Source organism: Mauremys reevesii, linkage group 21, assembly GCF_016161935.1.
Source record: "Mauremys reevesii isolate NIE-2019 linkage group 21, ASM1616193v1, whole genome shotgun sequence".
Taxonomy (NCBI): Eukaryota; Metazoa; Chordata; order Testudines; family Geoemydidae; genus Mauremys; species Mauremys reevesii.
The window spans coordinates 8,998,995-9,015,077 of NC_052643.1; the positions used below are offsets into that span (position 1 = coordinate 8,998,995).

Here is a 16,083-nt window from a genome sequence, read left to right on the forward strand (position 1 = left end):
TCCCCTTTTAAACAGACCCTTCTAGTGGGGACCATTGGGAATGTGGATACAGGTCAGGTGTAAGCACAGCAGTGATGGGATTGATTCAGGTCGAACGCTCTTAGAGGCGCTATGTAAAGCTTGGCCCTAGATTGGAAAAGGGGCCCTATATAGGAAGAGAACTGATTTTAGAATGTCCCAACAGCTGTTGTTGTTTCCTGAAGTATCTGCTTTGTGGAGGGAGCAGAGTCACAGATTATTAGGGTTGGAAGGGACCTCAGGAGATCATCTAGTCCAACCCCCTGCTCAAAGCAGGACTAATCCCCAAATCCCTAAATGGCCCCCTCAAGGATTGAACTCACAACCCTGGGTTTAGCAGGCCAATGCTCAAACCACTGAGCTATACCTCTCCCCCAGGTTGCCTTATTCTATTATGTCATTGTAGCTGAAATCTCTAGAAAGAATTGGGTGGACCTGAGTGCGCGAAACTAGGGGTGGGAGGGAGTGAGGAGGACATTTCAGATGAGCTCTCTTTAATCATATAAATCTAGAGAAAAGGTTCCCTCTTGCTCTTTAATGGGTTTTGAAGCAGTCGGTTGCGAGCTGGAGACCCACAGCGAACTAGGGCAAGGCACAGGCATTAGTGTCTCACGTGGAGGACACTGAAGGGCAGTGTCTAGTTTATCCTACCAACAGCCCACGTGGATGTTAAAAAAAAAAAAAAATTTAAAAAAATCAATTTTTGGCGTATGCCAGAACAAGAGCTGCCAAGGGCTGAGCAGAAAAGAACATTGGCAGGGAATCCGGTGTGGAAAAAATCTCAAGGAATTCAAAGCAGACTTTTATTTCCTGAAAATTAAAATCCATAAAGAAACAAGAGGTTGAAGAAAGGTTTGTGCAGTAGATAATGATCACCAGTTGGTTTATTTCTACAGCCTGTGCTGCATACCACAATCTTTCCCCTTAAGGTAGGGGTTAGGACCAGACCATCACTCAAGAATCTTCCCCTGCTGCGAAATGGCCCAGCACCAACCCATTCTGCACAGTTGTAGATTTTGTGGTTAGCTGCCTCATTCTTGTACAGTGCTGCTCTCCTTGCTTAAATTCATCCATGTGGAATAATGACAGATGGGTATCTTTGAGGTATAGATCCCCTCTGCCCACTCCCCAAACTATTCATATTAGTATTTCAGTAGAAATCAATGGGATGAAAATCTGGAATTCATCCCTGTGACATACCTAATGCATTTAGCTCCTGTCTTGCATGTTTGTCAGGTACACAGGATTACAGCTATCTCACTAGCACAAAGTGAGCTTCCATCTGTCAGAGCAGAGTTTGTGCTGATATTCAACATGGACAAAAGGCTGGGTGTAATGAGCAGAACTGGACAAACAACTAATTTGACTTCTCTGAGAATTAGCAAGCTTGAATCTTTAAGGGCAGAGGAAACATTTTAAGTTGGAACCTGCAAACCAGAGACTGAATGTCTTTGGTGGTCTTGTTAGTAATTCTCTGTAAGCACTTTAACCACCCATAGACATGCCTATTTAGATCCCTGCAGCTAGGTTTGCTGATACATATCCTGTATCCAGTTCCTCCTGGTACAGTTAGCAAATCTGGACTAGCCACGGTGAGATAGTGGATGTGCAGACATCATAGTGGGCTCCATGTATGCAAAATTCTCAGTTATCTGGGACTGCTGCTGCTGAGTATATATTCAGTACCTGCACTTCTTGCCTTTCCCCAGCAAGTAAGAAATTGGATCTCAATTTACCAACCGCAATAAACATAATGGCATGTAATTTCAATAATTTATGTATGCAAAATAGGTTCAGTCCAACTAACTGGGAGGTGGAAACTATCCTGTATAATCATGCATCTAAATCAGTGATTCTCAGACCTCAGTGGTTCAGGAGCCAAACTGGCGATCAACATTACCCAAAAGAGCCATGTTCCAGAAAAAGCTACAGTAGCTGTCATGGGAGGGGGGCGGGTGAGAGAGAGAGCACTGTTTCTTCTTCTGATCTGTTGCCACCCTACAGGAAATCCAAGCTACCTGGTATGAGAAGCTCCACGAGTGGGAGGATGCCCTTGTGGCCTATGACAAGAAGATGGACACAAACAAGGATGATCCTGAGCTGATGCTGGGACGTATGCGTTGCCTGGAAGCACTCGGAGAATGGTAAGAGGAGAATTGAGAATCCAGAAAAGCCTATTGAGCTCAAACAGTTTTTCCTGTTTCAGTTGATCTCAGACCCAGCCTCCTCCTGTTTTGCTATTTCTCTGTTTCATTTTGCTCCAGAAATGTGGCTAGTTATTTCTGAAATCTGCTTACTATTTGCCTGGTGAATTATGCCATTCGTGCTACCCATCAGGTGAATTCCTTGAATTACCATTTATTTGTACTTTCCTAACTTTTAGAAGATATCAAGTTGCTGCTCACCCTACACATCAAGGCAGCACCTCATTGCAGGTGTTGGACATCCCTGTCTGAGCCTTTTAGGGTGGAGCCATCTGATTAGCCAAGTTCCACCTGAAAGGGGACGTGCAGCTGATCAGTTCTGTTCCGCCTTTAGTAGCGAGAGATAATATTAATAGAGAGGAGTTCTGGGAACACATAACTAGGCAGCGTGGTTCAAAACTGCCATCAAAAAGTGAGATCCTTCCATGATGACTCATTTAGGTTTACTTGGCCTATTCAGCATTATTCACATGCCTGTCTGGAATGCGTGGACTTTTTTGTGCAAGTGTCAACAATGTTGCCTACTTCCCGGTAGCAATCTGAATGAGATTATGCCAGATAAAACATTCATTTTAAATCCCTTTCACCAAGTCTGCTGCAGATGTCTGAGTTTCTTATCTTGACTGTTGTGAGCATTTTATTAGTTTTTGTCTCTTTTGGCATTCGCTGATGGAAACCACATGACGTCCATCTCTTTGGCACATAGATCACGACATCGGAGTTTGTTTCCACCAGACAGAGACCCATTAATGATTTAGAACTTGCAGATTGTGGGGTGTTCCCCGTGCTCACCTTGAATCAAGAGGCTAATCAGAGAAGACAGGTCCTGTGCACTGTAGTGTGCAGTTCTGCCTCCAGGCACAGCAAATCTGTGCACATCCTGCCTCTCTGCTGAGCTTCTCATGTCACTAGGCCTGTGTGCTGATGGGCCCTGACAGGAACCTGTGTGATGGCACACAGGAAGAAGATTCCTCTCCATTGAGGTCATTGTACTGCTGCATAAACTGAGCTGCCTGGAAACTGTGCTCGGCTGCCCAAGAAGTCCAAAATCCAAACAGCATTTTTCTACCTCCTCCTGCTTCCTGAGTTTTTGCAGCAGGAAGAATGGAGCTTCCCGGTGGACAGTCTCTTATTTGTCCTTGCAAGGAGTAGGCAGTTCCCACCAGGGATTGATGGGATTTCTCTCTCCTGTAGAAATCATCCTTTCTGATTAATCTTCTGCTTCCCTACATTTGGGAGAGATTTATTCTGAAAGATTTTGTTTTTCTATAGGAGCTATAAACGCCTGTGTCTGTTGGCATATTCTGCAGGAAGGGAGGTAATCCCAGTGTTCTGACTTGCATTCAACCCTTTCCTGATGTACAAGAGACTAACCCTCTGTCCAGATAATGTTCGATATGTGTACTGGGTGTCCTGACAGCACAGGAAATGCCCTGCAGCCTATTTGATATGCAGGCAGTGTTACTGGAATCCCAGCCATTCTGTCCTATGATTACATTTTACATGGCTGCTTAAGTAACGCTCCCCTTACTGTTGCTGTTTTGACAAGGGGGTGCGGGAAGGAAGTCAGACCCAATATTTGAAGACTTTAGTGCTGGAGAGATATGGGAGGAAACAGTGTTTCTGGAGAGGATGTAATAGGAGCCAGGTCATTCCAAGAGCTAGTTCTCCAGAATAAAAAATGATTCTCTTCTGTGTAACTGGCTACACCGAAGCAAGATGCAGAGAGATATTGCAACACCTCCACAGTTGGTAGTTTTTTAGTATCAGATAAAAGTCCAGAGAAGTTTGAGGCGCATCATGTGATTGCCTTTGGCTGTGTGAGTTTAACAGCTCACTGCTTTGTTTTATTTCCTTACTAAAGAACAGTATATAAAATAGTGTATTTAGAACAGCTCCTATTGCCCATCTTCTTCTTTCCTGGCTGTACACTTCTGGTTCTGTTTAGTAAGATTTCTCCTAAACAGTGCAGCTTGCAGCTAAGTTTCTTTTAACTTCACAAGGTCTGCTGGGAAGGAAGCAACAGGGCACTATTTCTGCATCAAAGAGGGAGCTTTTATCCTTTTTGTCCTGATAGGGCTTCCTTTAGAGAGACTCCAGCAGATGGAGCAGGGAAGAGACCAAGGAGTTTGGAGGGCTAGTCTTCCTAATGGATACTATATATCATGTCTCTCCATAGCCATCTTCTTTCCTACCTAGACATGCGACCGTAGCCATCTATCTGAGGGATACACACAAAGCTGATCTGCAGGACAAGAGGTGGTCTAAGGACTTAGCAACACCTGGGGGTGTTAGGGAGATTTTTTTGTTGAAATAAAATAATTAACACAGCAGGGAGCATTTTCCTGCCTTTCTTGATGTCAGATATTTGTGATAAATCAACCTATACAGGATAGACACCAACTCCAGAACTCAGATGGAAAGTTGAAATTGAATTGATTCTTTCAGTATCTGATTTGAAATGTAAATATAGCTGTAGCTTGTACATTTACATCTTTAAAAGCAAAACCCTGCATCAGTACAACACTAAGGTCTGAATCTGAATGCAGTCAGAATGCAGAAGTTAATGGTCTTATGGCAAAGAAAAAGGTAAACAGACTTTTTTCCTGTGGCAAAATATCCAGGGAGTTGGTTTCACAAGGCTGGCAGTGTATGCCACTGCAGAATTACTAGGGTGACCAGACAGCAAATGTGAAAAATCGGGACAGGGTGGAGGGTAATAGGAGCCTATATAAAACCCAAAAATCAGGACTGTCCCTATAAAATCGGGGCATCTGGTCACCCTAAGAATTATGCTCCTAATTACCCAAAAAGAATGCTCCCATATCCATGAATGACGTTAGCGCTCTCTCTACACACTTATGTTGCTATCAAACAAAGTAAATATTTCATATAACCCAGCAGTGCCACAGTCGTGCAGCCAGCTCCTTCCTGCTGACATTAATGTCACAATCCCAAGGTTGAGGATTTAGTGCCTTAGTCAACTTGGGCTGCTGTCTGTCTTCTGGTGTAGTGCTGAACTATTTGTGCTGCTTGTTTCTGCTTGACAGTAACTGATGGTTCCTCTGGAATTGATGCTGCACCATGCTGTCGTTCTCAGCATGCTGTGCAGTGAGCGTTTGAAAGTGCAGCCAAGGCAGGCCTAGCCACTTGTCTCCTGGTATAATTATGTCTGCAAGAGCCACGCTTTTGTACTAGCTCATATTGGATACTGATTCACTGCTGCTGCTGTTTTTTCCTGGACCATTAAGCTGTCAGTATGACTGTCTTGCCTGTGGCAACTCATCCATTTTTTGTGTTGACTGATTCATCTTCCTCACTGGGACTAGGGACTAGCAATGAGAAGGCAAGTTGGTCTCCCTCATAGTTAACAGCTGCTTTGCTGCTACAGACTTTCCAGGCTGAGAAATACTAAACTTGCAATACCCAGAATAATTGGTGTGATCAACAACACATTCGAGGTCGATGAAAGCATCTTGGAGGTTCCCCTCTACTAGAGGTGAAGATTAGAGAGTCCCCTTTGAGAACCCATCGAGACAAGTCCTCACCCTTATTTGCTGTAACTGTGATTGTGTAGCTGCACTTTTTGAAGCATGCAGACCCCATAGTGTGTTTATCCAAAGTGTGTTTAACAAAGCCGGGAGGCAGGAACTGTGCAGAACCCATTCATCATAGGTGTCCTTTTTACTGAGGTTTCCAAAGAAGTGCTAAATGTCCCTTGCTTTAAGCATGTGCGCTATGAATTCTGGATTTAATGTAATACCCTTTTCTAGGCTGAAACTGACAGCTCCGTTTTTTAAATAATTTTTCACTGGTTTAGACTAGATGTTCTTGAGCTGTTCTGAGGCTAAATAAATGGAGATATCCTATCTCCTAGAACTGGAAGGGACCTTGAAAGGTCATTGAGTCCAGCCCCCTGCCTTCACTAGCAGGACCAAGTACTGATTTTGCCCCAGATCCCTAAGTGGCCCCCTCAAGGATTGAACTCTCAACCCTGGGTTTAGCAGGCCAATGCTCAAACCACTGAGCTATCCCTCCCCCCGAAACTCCTCATTGACCAAACCACATTATGTCTGTGGACTTGCCAAAATGGAAGCGGTAAACCCCCTTCTTCTCCTCTCTGTAAAAGACAGTTGATGGGGGTAGGCCAGTAAAAACTCTAGGTGTAAGATTGTTCTTATTCCCTAGAAGCTATTAAAACATTTTAAAAACTGAGCTGTCAGCGCCATCCTAGAACAGGGTATTACATTAAACCCAGAAAACATGACCCGCCTGCTTAAAACAAGGGGCATTTAGAACTTCTTTGAAACCTCAGTACAAGGGACCCCGTGGAGGGTGGCTGTCACACAAAGCAAAACCCACTGAGGCGGTTTTCACTAACCTGAAACTGTGAATTATTCCTTCCAGGGGGCAGCTTCATCAGCAGTGCTGTGAAAAGTGGACGCTGGTAAACGATGAAACTCAAGCCAAGATGGCTAGGATGGCTGCTGCTGCTGCTTGGGGCTTAGGTAACATACGCCTTCCAGCTGTGCTTGAGGGATGGTGTAAGATAGCAATTCAGGAATGAGTTCAGGGGTGTAATTGACATCTTTTAAGAAGTCTGAATCACAAGATAAGAGAAAACGTATAGAGCAGGGGCAAGCTTATTAATAGGGTTACATGAAATAATAAAAACAACGAGGAGTCCTTGTGGCACCTTAGAGACCAACACATTTATTTGGGCATAAGCTTTCGTGGGCTAGAACCCACTTCATCAGATGCATATGAATAATGAAGGTCATTTAATGTTCAAGCCCACAATGAAACCTTCTATGCAAAAGCTGCCAATGCACTCTTAGGTAATGAAGAGGTACCTTTTGAGGGCGGAATAATAATAAACAGATGGATTAATACAGTACCCTTTGACCTCTGCTGACTATAACAGGGTTCAAAAAACAACTAGATAAATTCATGGAGGATAGGGTCCATCAGTGGTGCTTAGCCAGGATGGGCAGGGATCGTGTCCCTAGCCTCTGTTTGCCAGAAACTGGGAATGAGCAACAGGGGATGGATCACTTGATGATTACCTGTTCTGTTCATTCCCTCAACATAAATACTGCCTTCGTGGAAGAGCCTGGTGGCCCATCTAATCCAATGGCCTGTCTCCAGTTGTAACCAGTGCCAGATGCTTCAGAGGAAGTCTTAGAACCCCTGTGATATCTCTGTTTGTGTAATGCAACACGGTGGGAGAAATAGCTTCTGATCAATTCATTCCTTGAAGCAGAGCTGATAGCTCTTGTAATTTTTCCATGTTGGTGTAATGTAGATGATACTCTTATTCATATACATGAATACATTAAAAAGTTTGCTAGGCTGATCAACAGGATCCTGGAGTAGCAGGTCCCTCAGATTAATTGCAGTAAAAAAAAATCCTTTTAATCTTTTAGATGTGTTGCCTTTTTAATTTCCGGAACTATTTTTTTCTGGTGTTATGGGCTAGGGTAAATAAGAGTGCCCACCTGGCCTGCTCTGTGCAACTCATTGGAGTAGAATCCTCTTTAGCTATATAAAAGGAGAACATCAAGTTGGTTCAAGCTTTTCAATGCAAATGCTACATGGGGGCAGGGGGAATATAAGTGAGTTTTGGATAATGCGGGATTTCAGATAACTGAGGTTTTTCTGTAGTTCCTTCAGCCATCCCAAGGCAGCTACTTTAAAGAGCAGTATATGAAACCTCACATGGTGCTTTTGGACTCCAAATTAGTCACTTGGCCGGGATCCAATAGCACTGTGACTCTAACCACTGTACTCCGTGCTTAACACTGGAGTCTAGTTGTAGCACGGTGTCAGAGAGGGCTATGGCATCAGCCAGTGTGTCTGTCTCTCTGCAGGTCAGTGGGATAGCATGGAGGAATATACTTGCATGATCCCAAGGGACACCCATGACGGTGCCTTCTACAGGGCCGTGCTGGCACTGCATCAAGACCTCTTCTCATTGGCTCAACAAGTGAGTATCTTCCTTCATGACTTTGCTTCTATAAATAAAGGATTGTGTGTCCTTCCATGCAGCAATGGAGCCGGTTTGAAAGCGGTTAGCCATAACACATGAAATTGCTAGTAATGTCTCTCAAGTGGAAACTCTCTTATCTCTCACGGCTCAGTTTGTTGTGTGTTTCCATGAATACCGCACTCGCTGTGTAGAGACACGTTAGCCCAAGAGTTGTCTTAGTTGTACTCAAGTTTCTGTTCTATTGTGTCCTCTTGGCGGGTGGAGGGAAGTCATGGGACACATCCTGTCTAGGAAATGATTCTGCACAAGACAGCGTTCAGTGAAGGGCGCTGATGGCTAGAGACGTGAATAACAGTATCTCCTTGTCAGTCTGTGCATTCTTGGGTTTGCCAAGTCTTTTCAGAGTAATGTTAACAAATGCCAGATGCTGCAACTGATGCATACTTTTTGGTTTAGGTGCATGGCCCATCTTTACCTTCTGGTGCATCTCCTGTACCCGATCTTCCTTGCAGCAGTGAGGAGTCTTTGTAATCCCGAGGGTACATCTACACTGCAATATGAGGTGGGACTGCAGCAAGTGGAGACATACATAATCTAGTTTTGACCTAGCTAGCTCCAATAACAATAGCAGTGAAACTGGCAGCACGACCTGGGTGGGGTTACACAACCCATTCTGCCACCATGCTGCTGTGACTTTCCTGCTATTGTTGTTTGAGCTAGTTAGATCAAAGCTAGCTTGGCTATGTCTGCACATCCTGCAGCCGCAACTCTGAAGATTGTAGTGTAGCTGTACCCTTCGATAGAGACTAGGCATAAAGGAAAGGAAAGAGTCTGCTGAACAGAGCCCTGTTAGTCTGAGTGCATCTTTGCCTGACATAATTCACGGGGAACGTCATCCCTTTGCAGGTGTGAAACATGTCGATTACTTTCCAAGGAAACTTGTGTAGGATTTCTCAGAATTCTGTGCTGACTTACAGAATTAGATAAAGGAGTGATCCAATCTGCCCTGGCAGAACACGTGCATATCTTGAGTGATATGCACAAGAAAATGAGCTGAGCGTTTAATGGACTAGGGTTTGTAATTAACCTTTAACATTTTGAAAGGAGAAAGTTACAGATGTGAGACTATATAATGAATGGCACCAGAGCAGGACCTTGTTTCATGCATTCAGAGTGTCTTATTTGTACTGAGAGACGTGGGGTTTGCAGGGTCTAAAACAGTCGTAAGAAGTTACTGGGGCATGTAGAACTGTGAGTCCATCTAAGGCCATGACTACACTAGCACTTATGTCAACAAAACTTTTATTGCTCAGGAGTGTGAAAAAACCACCTCCCTGAGTGAGACAAGTTTTGCTGCCATAAACACTTGTGTGCACGTTGCTATCGGCAGGAGATGTTCTCCCAACATAGCTACTGCCGCTTGTTGAGCTGGCTTTATGATGTCACTGGGAGAGCTCTCTCCCGTCAGCAGAATGCGGCTACACAAGTGTTGTTACAGTGGTACAGCTGTGCCACTGTAAGCTTGTAAATGTAGACATGGCCTTAGTAACTGCACGTTATCAAAGAACCAAAGCTCCTGAGGATTTTCTGTAACTGGTTGTTTCACAGTTATTACCAAAATCCCAACTCTTCCATCCCTTACTCAGTGTTACGGTTGGGTTTGCAAGGACGCCGGGCTCAAAGCACGGCAAACACTGGTGACGCAGTCTAGGTATGAGGGACTTTAGCAAATCCAAACTTCCATGGACAGGACCCACTTTTAGACTATAAATGCAAGTCCCAATTTTTTCCCCATACTCACCATTGCATTCTCCAGTTTTCTGTTAGTTTCCATTTTAGAGCTAATTCTCCCTGTAGGTGACTCTCCTTTTCTGGTGCCTGGCGGAGTTTGGGGTGGCTCCCACCTTCCTTGTGGGAGTATTGAGAGTGGACAGTTGTGTTAGTGTGAACTGTCACTGTCTTTGGACAAGGCACAACACTGAAATCTCAACTTCTGTTTCAGTGCATTGACAAGGCCAGAGACCTGCTAGATGCTGAGCTGACAGCCATGGCAGGAGAGAGTTACAGTCGGGCCTATGGGGTGAGTATCTGACCTGCAGCCTCCATGTTAGTTTAGGTTATTTATATAAGCTCAGGGCTTCCTGACTATATTTGTATATCAAATACAAAGGCCTGTGCAGGCCACACGGACCCACAAACTAAGTGGCTGTTGTATGTGGGGATTGTGGCTTTTTAGAAAAGGGTCTGAATCCATTGAAAAGCAGAGTGAGCAAAATGTGTCTGACTCAGTACCCCACTACCAACCCTTATCTCTGCCCCGGTCAAGTTTTGTGGTTAGTTCGGTCTCCGTGTGGAAAAGCTCAGCTTTCACTTCTTCATACCCCAGTGGAAAGTCATCCTTAAGATCAAAGTTTAGAAGCATTGTGTGGGAGGCTCAGGCTCAAGTGAAGATGGAGATGAAATTCCCTGCAGTTCCCTCCACAAATTAGAATTGGGGGTTTTGTTACAGCAGTTTGAGGAAGATACCTGAAAGGCAACTGCTTGTTTTTTCCCTTTTGGTCAGTAGATAAACCCAAGGTTTTGAGGCCAAGTGCTGATCTTTAGTCATGGACTCACTGTGCATTGATTGGGATGGAATGTGATTGTTTCATTCAGGCTATGGTATCCTGCCAGATGCTATCAGAGCTGGAAGAGGTTATCCAGTATAAACTTGTACCAGAACGACGCGAGATCATCCGCCAGATATGGTGGGAGCGACTGCAGGTAAATCTGCTATAAACCTCTGTATACCTTCTGCCAGTGGTATGGACGCTCACGCAGTGCGCACCCACAGCTCCCATTGGTGTCTGTTAGAGTTGTGAGTGCTCAGTGCTTCTGACAGTCAGGCCCTGTCTCCCTCCCTCCTCCTCCATTGGCGCGTGCACAACAACCTGCTTTCTCTCTTCTTTACAGACGTGTCCTACGCAAGTTCTCAACGTGTATTTAATGCCTTTGGGCCACCCCAATGGTGTACATGCTCATTTTAAACCCTGACAGAGGATCTTTCAAATTTGCCTCCTCCAAAGCAGGTTCTAAAGAGATCTGAGTGGAGTAGAGGTTTTAGCGAAACCTGCAGGGCCGCTTGTCCAAATGATTCTGTCTAGCTTGCGGGTGCTAGGGTGCTACACTTCTCAGCTCCTCTTCTTTCATTTGCATGTCTGCATGTTAAATGTAAATGAATATTCATGATGGAATGATTGGAATGAGTAATACTGAGAAACAGGACGCTGCATCAGTGTGCAAAGAGTCATAGAAATGTCCTGTATGTAGTGGTGTTGCAGCCATGTTGGTCCCAGTATGTTAGATAGACAAGGTGAATGAGGTAATATGCGTTGCTGGGATATTACCTCACTCACCTTGTCTCTCTAATAGAAATTTCCTAGCATTTTAGGTCACCTTATCCACCGCACCTGGCGGTGCAAGATTGTTCCCCTACTATTCTCCATTGATTTGTCCTGTCCACTTTTTTTAAGTGCCTCAAGCAATGGAGCTTTCACCAATTCCACTGGAAAGCTAATGCATCTTTTGCCTAGAGAGCATAAGCCCAAGACACGTCTCAGGACTTAAGACCACCTAAATAATTTGAGTGGGTATCCTTTCTGGAGGGAGCTTTTCTGTGAGAGGGAGGACCTGTACATGAAGTAACATATGCAGTACCTTCTAGCACTATCCACAGAGGCGTTCCTTGCAGGGAGAAAAATTATAGTCAGAATGAAGTGTATAAACTGCATTGGACTTCAGTGTTCCATCTGGAGAGAGAATTCTCTCACTGCTGTACGGTCCCCAACACTGAAGGGTGTTTACCTGTTGCTACTGTGAACATTTCAGCTATTTAGGGAGCTGTGACAATGCTTTTTGCTTCCAAACTGCATTCTTGTCTGGAAAAGCTGAGAACATTCCTCTGGAGAGGAGAGGCTGAGTGAGATGGGGAGAGTAATGCCTATGAGTACAGCTGTTTATGGTCCTGAAAACAGTACATACAGTTCTTGTACATTTTATAGTGTCTTAATAATAATTATAAAATGCCTGTTAGATGATTTGGTGGAAGGTTGATTTGGGCATTAGGGAGGGCTGCATGGAACAGGCTTTTCTGTCTAATTTGCATGCACCCAGTTTTGAAAAGTCAGTGGGGTACTTAGCTATTTAATCAGAGATGAGAAGACCTTCTTTTTTCCCTTGGTGTGAGATTTTCCCTTCAAGATCACGTGCTGATTGAGCATTTGACTTGCCTGCAAAGCAGCAGATTTGTGCTGCTGCGTCCAGATAGAATCCCTTGCTGTCACAAAGTTGTGCTAGTCTCCAGTGGGCACAGTCTACCATAGATCTCTGGGATGGATTAAGTCTAAGTCAGTTCTAAAGTTAAGAGGCCTCTTAAAGACTTATTTATCCCACTCTTAAAGAACTTGATCAACCCAGTCAGCCCAAGCCCCAGTGGGTGGCCAGTAGCAATCAGATACGTGCACCACCACCCGCAATTTTGCATCTGAAGCTGGGTCTACACTACAGAATTAGGTCTGTGTAAGGCAGCTTACGTCTACCGAACTCTGTGTCTGCACTGCAACGTTGCTCCCACCAATGTAAGTCGCCCGCTATGCCAACCTTATAACTCCCCCGTTGAAGGTGCGTAGTGTGTAGGTCGATGTAGTTAGTGCGACACACTGCGTTACTTACATCACCTGGTGGCTGTCAGCCTCGCGCGGGGCTCACAACTGGAGGTCCCCTTCTCACCACCCTGGGGCTCACAGCTAGAGCCTGGCAGCCCCAGGGCAAGAAGGCTCCAACTGTGAGCTGACAGAGGGGGCATATTGTGGACATGAACCACTGCAGTAATTACTGCGGTGGCTCTACTTCGACCTAATTTTGTAGCGTGGACAAGACCCAACTCTCTGGACGCACCCTCCAGCTTCAGGGCCAGATCCTGTCCCATCTGCTCTGTTGGACTTGAAGCTATTGTGGCACTCAGCACAGGTAGACAGTAACCAGACACGACTGCTCTAGCAGCTTAGCAGCTGGCCATTCAATTTCTGGCAGAGTGTCAACTAAATCACTTCAGTGTCTGTAAAAACCAGCAACAAGGAGGGGAAGGAAAAGGGCAATAACAAAAATATCTCTTGGCCACTTTCCGAACTTTTTTGTTTTTGTACCTTCTGATATTGGAACTAGTCACTGTTGAAACCAAAAATAAAGTTTGAAGCTGGGTTCGGAAACGTTGTGAAACCCTTGCGTTGTTGTTTTGGCAGTGCAGAAGTAACTGCTCTGCTTTTGGATCTGCTTCTGCTGTAAAAGGTCTCTCTCCTTTTTTCCATTAGAGAATGTCATTAGACTTGGAGCAACCAGCTGGCATCTAATGAGGTTCTGACTATTGAGTATGAGGCTCAGGGACTTACCCTCATTCACACATAGCAATGTTAAGAATGCAGCCAATTAGTGCCCTGTCTCTCTCTGCTGTGAAGTATGGGGACAGCAGTCACTCTGATCTTGGGGAAAGGCTCTTCGGTTGTGGAGGGAACGGAGGAATGGTCCCAGTGGAAAAGAAACATTAATAGGTTCTGTCTGCACTTCTCTTCCCAGGGCTGCCAGCGGATTGTAGAGGACTGGCAGAGAATACTTATGGTCCGGTCTCTCGTTGTCAACCCCCACGAGGACATGAGAACTTGGCTCAAGTACGCCAGCCTATGTGGCAAGAGTGGGAGACTGGTGAGTCGGAGGATTGTGGGAAACCACTGTCATCAGAGGGCAAATAGTCATCCTAAGAGAGACTTACAGCTGAGTTCTGTTCCCAGGCTGGGTCTGAAAACTTCTATGTAATAGTGTCAGTATTATTCATACTTGGCTCTTACTTTGCACTTTCCATCGTATCTAGATAGTTCTGTTAGTATCATTGTTACGCTCCTAGTTTGGGCAGTAACCGCAATAATATTTATTACCAACAAGACACATAAACCACAAAGAATTCCCACTCTTTATTGGCTACTGATGTGAAAACATAACATCTAGGGCCAGGAGAAAACATATGGTCTGTTGTGGGGAGGAGGTGGCTGTCCTTGTAAATACAGGAAATAGTAATCAGGCTGCTGGAGTGTGTATCTCTCCATAACCCTCAATACAGATAACAGCGGTAACAGTTCACTCTTACGTTTTACCAAACCACATCCCTCTCCCCTGTGTATTGATACAGTTGCTTACTACTTTCTGACAACTTGTTCCATGTCCCAGGTGGCCTTTGAGCACAGAAGCTTGTTCTAAGTTGCATCAGAGCCAGTGTTCTCTGCCTCAATCCATAACCTCTAGTTTGACAGCTATTGTGAGCTGGGTTCTATGCTGAGAATGTCAGTGTAAATGATGAAATACTAACACAAGGTACGCGGAGAGACTGTGTGACCTGGGACTACTTCTCCACAGTGACCATGCAGAATTGTTAAATCAGACGTTGTATATGAAACTCACATGGGCATACAGTGGAAGTGTAGCCTTGCACGTGTTCCAGTGCACAGCTGCCCTTTCTGCATGACGTGACCTGCCTATGACCGCCTTAGTACAGAGAAGCAATGTCGCTTTACAAGACTGTTATGAACAAGGGACTGTAGAGGTGAGAGTCAGTGTGTTATAACCTGGTTTTTTCTTTGCCATTCTTTCAAGGCTTTGGCCCACAAGACACTTGTACTACTCCTGGGAGTAGACCCATCTCGACAGCTGGATCACCCATTGCCAACTGTTCATCCCCAAGTGACGTATGCCTATATGAAACACATGTGGAAGAGTGCCCGCAAGGTACATGTTATTTAGAACCTCAGAATCCTTTCCACTCTCAGTTGCTCTGTTTTCAGTTTCTTGCGGTGTCATAGCCACTAGCTCTCTAGTCCCCGAGGAACAAAACCAGGCTGCAGCTGATGATGTTATGATCTTACCCAAAAAAAGGCAAATAAATCATTTTATTTTGGGAAAATCTTTTTCAAGACTTATTAAAATCCTAAAGGAGCACAGAGGATCTAAACCCAATTTGCTCTCTTTTGATTTCAAGTCCCCAAAATAAATCAGCAGCAGTTTCCTGAGAGGCGCAAAGAAGCGTCAGAGGTAGGTGTGATGCCCTTGCCAGGGTTTTTACCTACTTGCTGATGTATGGTGTGCTCCCAGCCACCCCATCACAAGGATACCGAAACTGCCATCTCCCCAATCATGCCCATTTGTGCCCACCTGGCTATCCCCTGGTCAGGGCTGTAGGCTGACAGAGCGAAGGAGCTTGTCATCACCACAAGCTGCCCCGGAATCATGGTCTGACAGTCACACATGTACCCCACGGTGATGGCCAGCAAAAAAACCCCAAGAAAACTAGTTGCAACCTCAATAAAGAAAAGGCAAAATAGATTTTTGTGATGGGCATGGATGAAAACATTCAACAGATGAAAACATCCAATCGAGAGGCAGCTGGAAAGTACCTAGGGCTTTGTCGGGAGAACAACTTGGTTGTGAGGAGCCTGGGATGAATGTTCTAACATTGCAACGCAGAGAGAGTTTACATACTCAAATCCAGTAAGCTCTAAACTGGATGACTTAGCTTTTTTTCATATACATTAAAGCCTCTGTTTATTCTCAAATGTTCTACCACATCTTTTTCAGTTTTTCTGTCTTTGGGCTTGCCAGCTCTGGGACCGTGCCATTTGCAAGCACTTAGCCTACCCCCCTTCCGTTAAATGTAAAAAGCAGAAGGAGCTGCCTATGTGTAGAACAGAGTGCAACTCACTTTTGCACCAGAGTAGTCTCCTACTCTATTCATGGTATCATTCTCTGCCATACCTCCAGGTATATCTCCTCTCCACTGACTGCCTATGTAAG

General features: G+C 44.8%; 1 protein-coding gene across 2 annotated transcripts in view; it reads left to right on the forward strand.

Moving 5' to 3' along the window:
• The window catches only part of MTOR (mechanistic target of rapamycin kinase), a 101,097-nt gene that overhangs the window by 62,732 nt on the left and 22,282 nt on the right, over window positions 1-16,083 (forward strand). For both annotated transcript variants that reach the window (XM_039509591.1, XM_039509593.1), the window contains 7 exons: window positions 2,023-2,162; window positions 6,630-6,730; window positions 8,093-8,208; window positions 10,214-10,291; window positions 10,867-10,974; window positions 13,822-13,947; window positions 14,890-15,021. In XM_039509591.1, the coding sequence (XP_039365525.1) occupies window positions 2,023-2,162; window positions 6,630-6,730; window positions 8,093-8,208; window positions 10,214-10,291; window positions 10,867-10,974; window positions 13,822-13,947; window positions 14,890-15,021 (801 nt within the window). The remainder of the gene's footprint in view (window positions 1-2,022; window positions 2,163-6,629; window positions 6,731-8,092; window positions 8,209-10,213; window positions 10,292-10,866; window positions 10,975-13,821; window positions 13,948-14,889; window positions 15,022-16,083) is intronic.